Source organism: Stigmatopora argus, chromosome 13 (genome assembly GCF_051989625.1).
Source record: "Stigmatopora argus isolate UIUO_Sarg chromosome 13, RoL_Sarg_1.0, whole genome shotgun sequence".
NCBI lineage: Eukaryota > Metazoa > Chordata > Actinopteri > Syngnathiformes > Syngnathidae > Stigmatopora > Stigmatopora argus.
The window spans coordinates 6,096,686-6,111,076 of NC_135399.1; the positions used below are offsets into that span (position 1 = coordinate 6,096,686).

The window sequence follows — 14,391 nt, forward strand, 5'->3', positions numbered from 1 at the left end:
AGTATACTACTATATCTATACCACGTGTGTCAAAGTGGCGGCCCGGGGGCCAAATCTGAGCCGCCGCATCATTTTGTGTGGCCCAAGAAAGTAAATCATGAGTGCTGACTTTCTGTTTTAGGATCAAATTAAAATGAAGAGTATAGATGCATATTAAATTTCCTGATGTTCCCCCTTTTAAATCAATAATTGTAATTTTTTAATCAATTTTTTCCTGTGTTTTTAGTTAAAAAATCATTTTGTAAAATCTAAAAATATACAAAAAATGCTAAAATAAACATTGTTTTAGATCTATAAAAACTGAATATTTAGGGCTTTTAATCCAGTTCTTTCAATCCATTTATTTAAAAAAATCTAAATATTATATCTAAAATGGTCCGGCCCACGTGAAATCAAGTTGACGTTAAAGCAGCCCGCAAACCAACCCAGTCTGACACCCCTGATTTAGAGTGTCCAATCATCCTACCATGTATGTCTTTGGAATGTATAGATGCATATTAAATTTCCTGATTTTCCCCCTTTTAAATCAATAATTGTAATTTTTTAATCATTTTCTTCTGTGTTTTTAGTTTAAAAATCATTTTGTAAAATCTAAAAATATATATAAAAAAGCTAAAATAAACATTGTTTTAGATCTATACAAAACTGAATATTCAGGGCTTTTAATCCAGTTCTTTTAATCCATATATTAAAAATATCTAAATATTATATCTAAAATGGTCCGGCCCACCTGAAATCAAGTTGACGTTAAAGTGGCCCGCGAACCAACCCGAGCCTGACACCCTTGCTATATACATACAAGCGTACTTCTACTTACGAATGCCTATAAGTAGTTTCAGGTTACGAAACCATCTGGCAACAAAGCACACACGGTTCGGCATTTGAACTCCAGTACTATAGTATACTATACAGGCGTACCTCCCTTTACTTACGAATGCATATAGGGACGAACATTTCAGGTTACGAAACCCTTTAATATGTTAGTATTAGTATAATAAGGCTGGCTTAATCACTGCACTCCTTACAAGATTAATCCACAGAACTACAAAAATGCATGTTGATCAACAAATCCAAATTGTCAGTCATTAATTTACATCTGATTGTACATTAAAACAAGTGGTGTAAAATAAAAAAAATGCCTCAATCTAGCAGCTTGGATGCAAAAATTTAACAATAAATTGCTACCACAGTTTGTCGATGATCTTCGATAAGAACTTTTGACATCGCTAATTTTTACTAATAGTTACACATAAATAAAAACGTAATTAAATTTCTACTGATTATCTGAAAAGAGCCACGTGATTGAACGTCTGAGGTTATCAATGGCACTAAAAAAGTTAATGGGAGCGTGTGTATGTTTATAGTCCTTAGTTCTATAACTTTAAATGCCCAATTATGACATACCTCAGCAAAATGAGATGGGACAAAGGTGACAAAACCTCAGTTAAGGCGTGGAAAAAAATCATGTTGTATGATGACATGACCTCATTTTGAAACTTAGGGTGTAAACTGAAAATAAGTACAATGATTTGATCCAAAGCTTTAACTTCCAATAACTTGGAAGGATTTGATATTGTATAGTTCACATGACGGCAACCATTTTCATCCATTTGCTTCTTCAGGTACCGGTTCACTCGGCGTATCGGGGGGAACCTCGGGAGGAAGCTCAACCGAAGGCTTGGCCTGGGCGTCGGCCTGAACCTCGGGCTGAACCTCGGCCTGGCCCGCATCCTGGCCCGCAGCCTGGTCCGCAGCCTGGCCCGCAGCCTCATTTTGGTCCTCACCCTCGGGCTCATGCGACGTTAGGCCAGTGATACATTTTGGAAACCACTTGAGAAGCGTGGTGGAGCCCGGTTCGCCCCACTCGCCTTCGGCACGGTCCTGCCGACAAAGTTTCATTCATATATGAATAAATCAGCAAAAGTCGAACTTTGGGAGGCTAGTCTTGTTTTCTTCTGTGTAGTTACCCAATTTCATTTTCATTTTATTACTGCAAATTAAGAGTTGCCACAGTGCACACAGACTTATCAAATTATCATTCCACAATTCCGGGAAATGCGCCATGGTGCAAATTCATACGCTTTTACTTAAAAGTGATATTGGTGTTGCCTTTACCTGCTCTATTTGGTGGTATTCACCGTGCTGTTCACAACCAATGTCAAATATGTACTTTCCTGGACCAGATGGCTGCAAATCAAAAATGGGGGTGGGGCAAAAAAGTTAATAAGGTTCATAAATGATTAATAATATGATTCTTATGGTGACAATAATATTTCACGAGTGAATGTTGTTACTTATATGAAATCTTTTATTTTCACTTTTTACCTTTTATGCATGATTGTTTAAAAATATTTGTATTTATTTTTGAAACATTAACATTTTTCTAAATGAGAGAATATTTTATATACTTTATAAACTCACAGTATTATTAACAATTTTTCCTTTGAATGTTTTATCCAAATTGTTGTCAACCTTTTAAATGTTTTAAATATCATAACATAATATACATTATATTTATATCATAATATCTCATTTATTTAATTTTTTTCAAGCTTTTCTTTTTTTAACTCCAATTGCTGATAAAGTTACGGCTGTATATCTGGTTGATATATATATATATATATATATGTATATAGTATATATATATATATATATATATATATATATATATATATATATATATGTATATAGTATATATATATATATATATATATATATATATATATATATATATATATATATACATACATATACATATATATATACACAATTATTCATTCATTTTTTGAACCACTTATCCTCACAAGGTTCGCGAGGGGTGCTGGAGCCTATCCCAGCTACGGGCACCAGGTGGGGGACAACTTGAATCCATGGCCAGCCAATCACAAAGCACAAGGAGACGGGACAATTTAGAGCAGGGGTCTCGAACTCAATTTACCTGGGGGCCGCTAGAGGCCGAGTCTGGGTGAGACTGGGCCGCATCAGGATTTCCACAAGAAAAGCACTGATAAAACTTTCCAACGTTATCAAATATCTTTATTTTTTAACAAAAAATAATGAATTAAATAAATTAACTTAAAGATGAATAAAAAATAAATCAATCAGTAATATAAAACCAAATAATACTAATGAGCATACAGTAGATATACACTGGCTGGCTAAGTAGAGAAAATGAATTATTTTTATTCCGTTTCAAATGTCTGTATTAACAGCTCTTTAACCTTTAACTTTCTGAACTTGAATGGAACATTGAACATGAAATATTCTGAACACGGCTTCTTTTGCCTACTCCTTGCTGCTAGAGACCTGGCAGCGCTTCTTCTCACATAGTCACATTTGGCTTGAGGGAGGATGCAGTGGAGACCCTCAGTAGAGCTTGAAGATGCTCATCAGTAAGTCTGGACCTGTACTTGGACTTATTGAAGTTCAAGGTGGAGAAGAGCTTCTCACACAAGTATGTGCTCCCAAAAAGGCACATGGAACGCTTGAACCTTCGGGAAAGTTCAGGGAAGCTGGGGGTCAACTCTCTCAAAAATTGCCCAAGCTTGTCTGCTTCTCCACTCACCTCCCTGAACTTGGCTTTGAGTGCAGAGTTGCACTGCAGGTCAATGAGCTCCATTTGAAGCTCAGGATGGGCATCTTGCACATCAAAGGAGAAGGGGTCCGCAAAAATTTGAAATGTGGCTTTGTGTGTCTTGAAGTCTGCAAATCTGTGATCAAATTCCTCCTGTAGCTTCGAAATGGCCTCAACATACTTCTCACCACTGAATGGTGTGCCTGCATCCATGAGAGCCTTGCATGCTGGGAAATGGCAAAGGTTTGTCTGAGAGAGCTGGGCTTTCCATAACACAAGTTTAGTGCAGAATGCTCTCACGTTGTCATAGGCAGCACTGACAAGTTGCCCCTGGCCTTGTAGCTTCTTGTTCAGTACATTAAGCTCATGTGTGATATCAACAAGAAAAGCCAAGTCCATGAGCCATTTGGGATCACTTAGCACAGGATCAATCAACTCACAAACGGCGTAGCTAGCTTTGACTGCTGCATTACTGTCTTTGGTAGCCTTCTTGAAGAGATCCTGTTGCCTCAGAAGACGTGTTTTAAGACTGGCAACCTGGTTGGCTCTCTCATCTCCCTGGTATTTTTCGTACTCCTCAGCATGTCTCATAGTACAATTACGTTTCAAATTGTATTCCTTGTGCACCGCAACTTTTTCAGTGTAAATGAGACACGTCGGGGTGCCCCTGTGTTCAACAAAGAAATATTGCACTCCCCACTTTTCTTGAAACTGTCTGTGCTCATCACCGACCTTTCTCTTCACGGCAGGCTTTGAAAGAGACATCTCTGGGGCTCTGTAATATGTTTTTCCACTTGGAATGAGTCTCGGGTTGATCTTTCACATTCAGTCGCGCGGGTTTGTGGCGCATGTGCACTTTCGCTCTCCGTTTCAATCGCGGAGATGGCTACAAACACTGACACAGGCTGGATCACGGATCATAGCGCCTCATTCAGTTCTATGCTGAGAGCAGCGGAGGAGTGTGCGCGCCGAGCGGAGTGATCGGCCTCACGGCTTCTCCTCCGCCCAGCTGATTGGAGGAATGAATGAGTGAGTGAGCGAGGCACTGGACAGCCCGGCCGATGTCCCGCCCTCCAGAGCCGTATACCTCACCGTGATTGGTTCATTCAGCTCCGAACCAAAGTTCCCTCTAATTTTTTGTTGGTCTGAGCAGAAAGACAACCTCCCTGAGCGCACTGAGTACCAGTGTGAGCGACATCATCGGTACTCGGATGATTCGCCTAAAGACGTTTCGCCGACGGACGTTTGACAGACGGGCAGGTCGCCGAATGGACGTTCCACCGAACGTTCATTCGGCCGAACGGAGGTTTCGCCGAAACGGGATTCGAACGCTCGCCCCGCCGGATCGTGTGTGTACAAGTTTTTCAACCTCGGCCCGCGGGCCATATACGGCCCGTTAGGATTTTTAATCCGGCCCGCCGCCGGTGTTGTCCAAAGGAGAGGAGTCTACGGTCCTTTGGAGTGTGCAGTGAGTCTGCTGAGGACTTTCTACGACACTGTGGTGGCCTCTGCAGTGTTTTATGCAGTGCTTTGTTGGGGATGCGGGAGCACGGAGAGGGACAGGAACAGGCTGAATAAGCTGGTCAGGAGGGCCAGCTCTGTTCTGGGCTGTCCTTTGGACTCTGTGGAGGAAGTGGGAGAGCGGAGGATGCTGACCAGGATGATGTCCATCATGGACAGCACCTCCCACCCCCTGCATGAGTCTGTGGAGTCCCTCCGAAGCTCCTTTAGCAATAGACTGCGGCACCCTCATTGCAGGAAGGAGCGCTTCCGCAGATCCTTCCTCCCATCAGCTGTCAGGCTCTTTAACAAAAAAATGGCTGTGTGTTAAGACCTACCGTATGCATGCATGTACATTTATGTGTATGTATGTATATATGTCCTAAGCAACACGCTTACTTAATTATATATTTATTCATGTATTTATTTCTTGACCTACTTATTACCTATCTATTTATGTCTAAAATGCCTTTCCTATTCCTGCATCCTCACCCTCTTGCCACTGGAACAACGAATTTTCCCGAATACGGGATGAATAAAGTTATCCAATCCAATCCAATCCAATCATAGTAAAAATCAATGTTCGTCTACCATCAATGGCAGTCCGGGAATAAGCACTCTTGGGCAGGCAGATGTAGCAGAACCGAGCCGTAAAATGACAGCAATCGGGTCAAATCCATCCTTAAACAGCATTTAATGATTAAATACAAATACTGGATGATATCGCGATGGAGGCAAAAAAACGTCTATAGACGTCCATTCGCCAAACGGCTCAAAATGCTCTCAAATTCGGTCAAATCCAGCTGAAAACAGCGTTTAATGATTAAATACAAATACTAGTATTTGTATTTAATCATTAAACTAACAAATACTAGTACGACCTGTCCGTCTGTCAAACGTCCGTCGGCGAAACGTCTTTAGGCGAATCATCCGGTCACGACATCATCATTGCTCGCTATCGGCACACCAGTATCACACCTGCCACAAGCAGGTGCATGTCAATGTTCCCTCTAATTTTTCATGTAAAACATGCTGTAAAACAAGAAAAACATGAGTGGACAGAGCTACTGCCACTGGCTGCCACTTAAACGGCGCCATCATGGGGAAAGGGGTAAAAAAAAAAAAAAAAAAAAAAAAAAAAAAAAAAAAAAAAAAAAAAAAAAAAAAAAAAAAAATTAAAAAAAATCGATCTTTCATATTAAGACGGGGGCCGCAAATTATCGTCCCGCGGGCCGCAGTTGGCCCGCGGGCCGCAAGTTTGAGACCCCTGATTTAGAGTGTCCAACCAGCTGCCTCTGCATGTTTTGGGGATGTGGGAGATAATCGGAGTACCCAGAGAAAACCCATGCAACTTATTTATTATTTATTTTTCTGTTTGTTTGTTGTTGTTATTTGTGCACTTCATGGTGAAAGCTTTAAACCTCATTATAATTGTCTAATGACAATAAAAGCATTCAATTCAATTCTGCTTCACACAGTGAGGACTGACCTGGGATCGAATTCTTGACCCCAGAACTGTGAGGGCGGCACGCTAACCACTCAACCAACAGGCCGCTTATGTATATTTTTAATTAAAATATTTGATTTGTATTTTTACTTACATTGCTTACAAAGTATTTTTAGTTTTTTTTAGTATTTTTTAGTAATGATTATATATATATATTTTTTAAATGTTAAATAAATAAAAAATGTATTTAATAGTTTTTCAGTTATACAACTCACATACTAACTCACATTGTTGTTCACAAAGTTACTGCTATATCTATGGTTAGCGTGGATAAATTCTCCAACAGACTCAATCTTGCCATTCTCCCAAGTGCCAGTGTAAACCGAGCCGGTGTCATGGTAACGATAGGTGCCCTCGCCATGCCTGCATATAAAACATGTTTTTTATAAAGGTAGAAAAGGTAGAAAAACAACTCAAAGCTAGAGCAAAAAAAGACAGTACCTCATGTGATTGAGCCAGTCTCCAACATACGTGTCTCCATTGGAGTACGTGTAAACACCATGACCTTGTCTCAGGTCTTCAGCCCAAGAACCTTGTAGACAAGAGGAATTATTGTTCTTTGTTAGTTTAGTACTCACTGACTGCCATTGACAGAAAGAAGACGTCCAATCCATTTGGACTGGGATGGCTAGCAGCGATTTGTCAATTGTACTGAATGAATTAAAATACAAAATAACTCACCTTCATATTTAGATCCATCCGGGTAATAGAATATGCCTTGTCCGTGTTTCATGTTCTGGTGGTAATCTCCCACATATCTCGCCCCATTCACAAATCGGTATGTGCCCTGACAATAGAATGTATTCATTGGGGTAAGATTTACTGTATATTTGTTCTTATTTAGGACTCAAATAAACCAGATTTTCTCGCGTATTTGTCGCTCAAATAAATGGTGACTGAATCAAGGGTACGGTTTATATGTGGACAAATTAGACTTGACACGCACGAAACTGCAAGGTGACAAAGACGAAACGCCATAACGCAAGACAATGCGACTGATACGGTCATTTATTTCAAAATAGCAAATACATAAACAGATAAAAGGCGTAAAAAATATTTGGACGTATATGAATGAAATTTAAAAAAAAAAGTAACTCGCATAAAACGTGAAAAAACTCACTGACTTGTGCCTGCCATTGCTCGCTCAGGGTGCCGTCATCTTACCTAGGGATGACAAACTAGACCACCACAGACACTTCCTGGTTGTACTGCTCATGTGACTTCCTTTTTGAATTTGTCTACGTGCAGGCAACACACTTTAGGAAAGTTCAATCCTGCAGATGAACCTTTATTCATACAGTATCTCAGACATAGTGCGATGATTTTTCTTAAGATTTTCCCTTCAAAGTAACACATTGGTAATCCCTATTAAAACCACGAATATAGAGGTGAAAATTGTAAATCAGGGGTTGTCTGATAAGAGAGAAATGGTAACATTAAATGATTTAAGGCAATTTTAAGGGTATAACTTATACCTGGAGGCGGCTAATATGCGAGCAAATACGGAAAGTCATTTTTCTTACAAGCTATTGTCATTTGAAGGAGTATAAGTGGGAGTTTATTGCTGATGGCTCGTATTCTTATTGATTTTCAAGAAAGCAGAATATGAGCATATATTAATTTGTTTTTGTTTTATTTATTTATTTATTATTAGACATGTTACAGATGGGTTAAAGTCAATACCCCGATTCAACACTTGACTATTTTGGGTAATTTATATAAAAGAAAAAAAACAACCACTTTGCTATCAGCATGATATTATTCGACACACATTAACATGCATTGCTAACGCTACCTTGCCATGTCTTTTTCCACGTTCATATCGTCCTTGATAAACGTCTCCTTTGGGCAGAACCGCTTTCCCCATTCCATGTCTTTCTCCAGCTTCATTTCTGTCCCCTTCATATTCCTGTAATAATTTAAAAATTAGGACGAAACTTGAAAATAAACACAGCCGCCGGCAAGACCGCGTCACCTAGGTTACTTGACATCAACTAAACATTCCACTTATTTGTTTCTCACCCCGAGTTTATTGCGTTCCTCATCAAACTCATCGGAGTCTATATCAGACATTGTTAAGTCCTTTTAAAAGTGAAAATATTAGAATTTTATTCAAGATAGAATGAGTAGAAACGCCGAAGCGGATGAAAGCATCGCAGGTTAAAACCCGGAAGTTAACACCGCGACAAGAACATATTTAAAATTAAAAAATAAATAAATAAATATATACTTTTTACGATTTTGCATTACTAGTTGATAGTAGTTTATCCACTAAACTATTTTGTAATATCTGTTTTTTTTCGCGATGTGGAAATAGTAAAATTTGAGTTTTTCGTTACTATGGCAACCGCACTCCAAGCTTTTCATTTCCTCTCTTCGACGTCTATGGCCGTCAGTGGCGGTCAATGAGTTAAGCGTGGATAAAAAAACAAGAAATAGAAATTAAAACGAAATTAGAACGAGTGCAAACATATTTTACATGCTCATATAAAGTAAATATCCAAAACAGTATGTTCTAGTCCTGCTAAAGCAATACAATTTTTGCATTTCTCACTTTTAGGGAAGTGTGTTAATTTTACATTTGACAGGTCCGGATAGCTGTTAATGGGGAAACTTAACACCTTTTCCCTGCGGTATCATGCCATTTTCACGCTCACTCTTGTCTCATAACAAAGAATGGCCTATCGACTAAGTAAACAACATTGGAGTTCACCTATTAGTACTTCCGAAAATCTCAACACAAAATCCACTTGAACTTTGCTTAGCACTTCCTCCATTTGTCTTCCCTTAAGATTTATTAGGCAAAAGCTGGATGGTTTTCCATGACGTCGGCTGTCAATGTGGTGCTCCAAACAAAAGGGACACATTTCAGTCTGCTGTAGTAGTCGTTTAAAAATTCCCTTAAATCTTCTTAATTCATTTTTTAACCTTGAGAATTCATTGAACAGTCTGTATTTGTGAAAACTAAAAATGTCATGTTTTTTTGAGTATATACTCAGCATCCTAGAATGCAAAGCAAACGGCAATTTGACAGATTCAAGGCCAATATCCTCACACGGAAACAAGTTTATGCTACACTTATTAGAAATACCAATAACTTCCTACCATAATATATAATATATAATTGGGGATGATGAAAATGTGTACCACAGAATTAGCCAAATGGAATCTATCTTTATACTGATAGGTGCAAGTCAGGGCTTAAAGAAATTAATGATTGTGTTTTGGATGATTTTCTGACGTCTCGCTTTTAAAAATGCCCCTTTAAAAAATAAAAAAATTAAAAAAACACTATTGAATTGAATTGAATGCTTTTATTGTCATTACACAAGTGTTATGAGATTTAAAGCTTCACTACAAGGTGCACAAATCACAACAAACAAACAGATAAATAAATAATAATAATAAATAAACAATAAATAATAATAATAAATAATCAATAAATAATAATAACAAATAATCATAATAAATAATCATAAATAATAATAAAAAATAATAATAATAAATAATTAATAAATAATAATAATCAATAATCAATAAATAATTAAGAAAAAAATAAGTAGTCAACAAAATAGATAAGTAGGAAATGCACAAATGTAAATAGTAGTCAACTGAATTAACAAGTAGTCGTCAACATTGATACGTAGTCAACATGAATAAGTGGGTAAGTATGTATATATAAGTATGTAATGCTAAAGTTCATTTAATGATAGCGAAACTTTAATTGGATAAAAGATATCTTTATGGTCCATCTAGTGAACCATTTTTGCCTTACATCTCAGAACCTTTCTTTTTGACTCTTTTTGCTATGCCCTCTCTCTCACAAATGATTCCAGACATGCCACGCGAGAGTTGATTTATCTCCAAACTGTCTTCATCAGCAGTAATCAACATGTTTCCACGACAGGGAGGCACTAGTCTAGCTCCTCATCCAGATTGGCATTCTCCCAAGCCTTGTTTATCTGGGTTAAGTGGCACGACACATGACCTAGCCGAGACAGCCAATTAGGCACTGGAGAAAAAAAAGGAGTAGAGGTGAGACATAATGGACTCCATTATCTTTCATGTCATTTCACCCCAATGTGTTTCCAATCCAAGCAGATGGTTCCCTGCTATGATATAATAGCACAACACATTGACCTCCCAAATGGGTTGGCACAGAAGACAGTCCATTAACTTGGATTAAAAAAAACCCACATGGGATCTTTTTATCCGGTCAACAAGCAATTAGATAAATATATAAATACTTGAAACACTCCCCTTAAGCAAAGAACAAAATGAAATGATTCATATTGAGGTGATTTAAATGCAAGATGGACATGTCAATAAATAAGATGTAAAAGAGATTATGCTTTTGTCCAGTCAATAAAATTGCATGAGCATGGATCTCCAAAGCAGGAAGCTCAGTGACATTGATGCTGTTATCCCACAACAGCACACAACCTCGGTGAGGTCAGGACCAGGATGTGCATTTATCCATACTAAAGGGAGACAGTAAATCTGTAATCAAATGGATCTCAATAAATTTCACTACTTTTAGTTTATTGATTCTCCTTGGCAACGCATCATAATTTCTTCCCGAACCAATCACTGATGTATAATCTAAGATGGTTCTTTCAATAAGAGGGGTCCATTTTGTTATTCAAATCAATGCCTGGTGTAACAAATACAATAATCCCTGTTCAATATAATTTTTTATGTCATTTTAATAAAGAATGGGAAAAATGGTCATCATTTTATTTCTTTTTTAAAGTCTTTTTCCAGTATTATTTAACTAATTAACTTTTAAAAAAAAGAGATCCTTCAGTTTAATTGCTTTAAAATCATTCATATATATTTTTAAAAATTTCCATCGCAAAATAGGTAGGAACGACACTCATAGTACAACCGGATCTCAAATAGGGGGCCGCAAAATATTGTTGGCGGACCGCAATTGACCCCTGGACTGCATTTTTGAGATGCCTCTCCTATATGTGTGTACGTAAATACATTTATATTTATTTCAGTTTTTATTTCCGGATACTAAATACTTATAATATTACATTACTAAAGTCATTTTCAATGCTTACCTTTAACGTAACGAGAACCAGAAGTTGTTTGGTTTCATGTCTATCAACATTTGGCGACAAAGTCCAGGTGACCACAAAACAGTTTTTCATGTCATATTAAGAGATTGAAGTAATCTTGGGAGAAAAATTAATAAAATTACAAGAGTATAATAGGAAAATGACTTATTTTCACATCACGTGAAAACCGAAGTTGTTCATGATCCACAGATTTTGTCTTTTTAGCAACCTGTGGTCGGTGTGAAAAAATGATATTGAAATACTTTTTGTGTTTCTTTTGAAAACAGTGATGAGAATGAATATTGTAAATATAGGTCACAGAGTTTTAAATTAAAAAAAAATAGCTGATGGCATGCCTTGAGATTTTTGCAATACAAAAAGTATGTTGCAAATCAAAAACAGCTAGGAAATACAGCTCTAAAGTTATTGAATTTATTCGATTTAAAACATTACATTCCTTATTTTTAATTTTACGTGGGCCAGAAGTTGTTTGGTGGCCACAGACATCAACTTTTGGTCACATTAGGTTGGTGTTAAATGAGATATTGGAATAATTCACATGATTTCTGTTGATAAACCTTTGATAACAACGACTCTATATTATTAATATGGCCGATATAGTTTTAAACTAGAAGATTTTCAGCTGGTGTTGTGCCTTGAGATTTTTTCAATGCAAAAAGTGTGCAGCAGCTCAAAAAAAACTTGTGAAACACTGACTGGTCTAAACGATCTGAAAATAAGGACAAAAATACGTATTCTTCATGTAAAAAGACAAGTGCTGACTGGCCTTCGCCACGAGGAGGCGACAAAACGCAGATGATACACTCCTAGTTGACTTTTGGCCCAAGCCAACACATCTGGACAGAGTTAACGCACAAAAAATATATCATCATAAATGATTGCCGTGCTATTCCATTTATGGATAACTGAAGCTTTGGGAAAAAAATGTAAACTAGACCGTTGCGTCAACTTTTTACAAGGGATTCCACAAGGGAATTCGCACTCCCCTCACTCTCTCTCTCTCCCCCAGTCTTTAAGTATCCGACGTGTCTTACTCGCCGTCAGATTCAGTCTTCGCTCGTGACAGCGTAGCAATTTGCAATGCTCTGACGTCCCTTTTCTGCACAAAAATCTGCTTTTCTCCCACGTGCGAACTTGGGACGAAGGACCATGCGAATGGAATTTGGGGGGCTTTAACTTTTGACCCACAGGTGCGAGTTTGGTTTTTAGAATTATGGATTCTTTGGGGCAAAATGACACGTCCATCGAGTGTGCAGGGACGCGAACGGACGCGTCAAACCGGAGTTGCAACAACAATTTTTCGGCCGCGTTCGCACCCCGCGGCGTGCGCCCAAAAGGTAAGAAATCTTATTTATATTTGGATAGATAAGACAACAAAAAAGACAAAAAAGACAAAAAAAATAAAATTAAAATAACAACCACTTGTTAATGTGCAAACTTGACTCCTAACTGTTCAAAACATGAATAACCCATTGATGCATGGATTTACATTCAAATATACATAAAAATGCATTCAGGTAATCCATAGGTATATGATCCCAATAATGTGCGTTAATATTACATACCTGTCAACCTCTGCCGATAACTGCCCTTATAAATGATTATGATTCCCCTTACAAACCCCCCAAAAAACCTTACAAACACCGTACGAGTCGTACGGGGTTTGTAAGGGGAATCATAATCATTTATAAGGGCAGTTATCGGCAGAGGTTGACAGGTATGAAATTAATTGGAAAAATCGTACATTGAATATTAAAAAAGAATTATATACAGTCATTCTGAACTGCTTTATCCTTCTAGGGTCGCGGGAAAGACTGATATATTTTTGAATATAGATTATAATTCGGGGGAGGCCTGGCGGTTTAGTGGTTAGCGCAGGGGTGGGCAAACTATTCCACAAAGGGCTACAATGGGTGTGGGTTTTTATTCCAATCCATTGAGAAGGGCACCTTTTCACCAATCTGGTGTCCTACAAGTGCAATCAGTGGATTTTCAGTCAGGTTTTCTGCAGAAATCTCATTGGTTAAACTGTCTGTGCTATATTGGTTGGAACAAAAACCTGCACCCACAGCGGCCCTGGATGACCGGTTTGCCCATCCCTGGGTTAGCGCGTTGGCCTCATAGTTCTGAGGTGCTGGGTGCAAATCCAGGTCAGTCCACTTGTGTGGAGTTTGGGTGTTCTCCCCGGGCCTGCGTGGGTTTTCTCTGGGTACTCTGGCTTCCTCCCACATTCCAAAGACATGCATGGTAGGCTGATTGGACACCCTAAATTGCCCCTCGGTGTGAGTGTGAACGTGAATGGTTGTGTGTCTCCTTGTGCCCTGTGATTGGCTGGCCACCAATTCATGGTGTCCCCGCCTATGGCCCGGAGTCAGCTGGGATAGGCTCCAGCACCCCCCGGGACCCTAATGAGGATAAAGTGGTTCAGCTTGTTAAATAAAAACAAATGAATACATTCCTTCATCCTGTGAACTGTTTATCCCCGTGAAGATCAGGGGGTGCTGGAGCCGATCAAAGCTTACGTTCAGGTTACACCCTGAACTGGTTGCCAGCCAATTGCATTGTACAAAAATACACACAGCTTTTCACGCTCACATGTGTACCTACGGGCAATTTAGAGTGTTTAATCAGCCTATAATGCATGTTTTTGGAATGTGGCGGGAGCCAAAGTACCTGGAAAAAACCCATGCAGCCATGGGCAGAACATGCAGACTCCATTCAGT

The 14,391-nt window shown here is 38.5% G+C and overlaps 2 protein-coding genes across 3 annotated transcripts in view; one reads left to right on the forward strand and one right to left on the reverse strand.

Annotated features, from left to right (window-relative positions):
* Positions 1-953: 953 nt before the first annotated feature.
* rsph1 (radial spoke head component 1) lies at positions 954-8,752 on the reverse strand. The gene is made up of 7 exons (XM_077617309.1): positions 8,604-8,752; positions 8,377-8,490; positions 7,263-7,368; positions 7,023-7,113; positions 6,809-6,944; positions 2,116-2,187; positions 954-1,881 (listed from the first exon to the last, which is right to left on the reverse strand). The coding sequence occupies exons 1-7, from the start codon at positions 8,652-8,654 to the stop codon at positions 1,603-1,605; spliced, it is 849 nt and encodes a 282-aa protein (XP_077473435.1). The 5' UTR covers positions 8,655-8,752; the 3' UTR covers positions 954-1,602.
* Positions 8,753-12,732: 3,980 nt separating this feature from the next.
* Positions 12,733-14,391, forward strand: part of cckbrb (cholecystokinin B receptor b) — an 88,746-nt gene continuing 87,087 nt past the window's right edge. For both annotated transcript variants that reach the window (XR_013304685.1, XM_077617757.1), the window contains exon 1: positions 12,733-13,005. Coding sequence is in view for 1 of the 2 variants with exons in the window: in XM_077617757.1 (XP_077473883.1) it covers positions 12,882-13,005 (124 nt within the window). In the remaining variant the exon portion in view is untranslated. The remainder of the gene's footprint in view (positions 13,006-14,391) is intronic.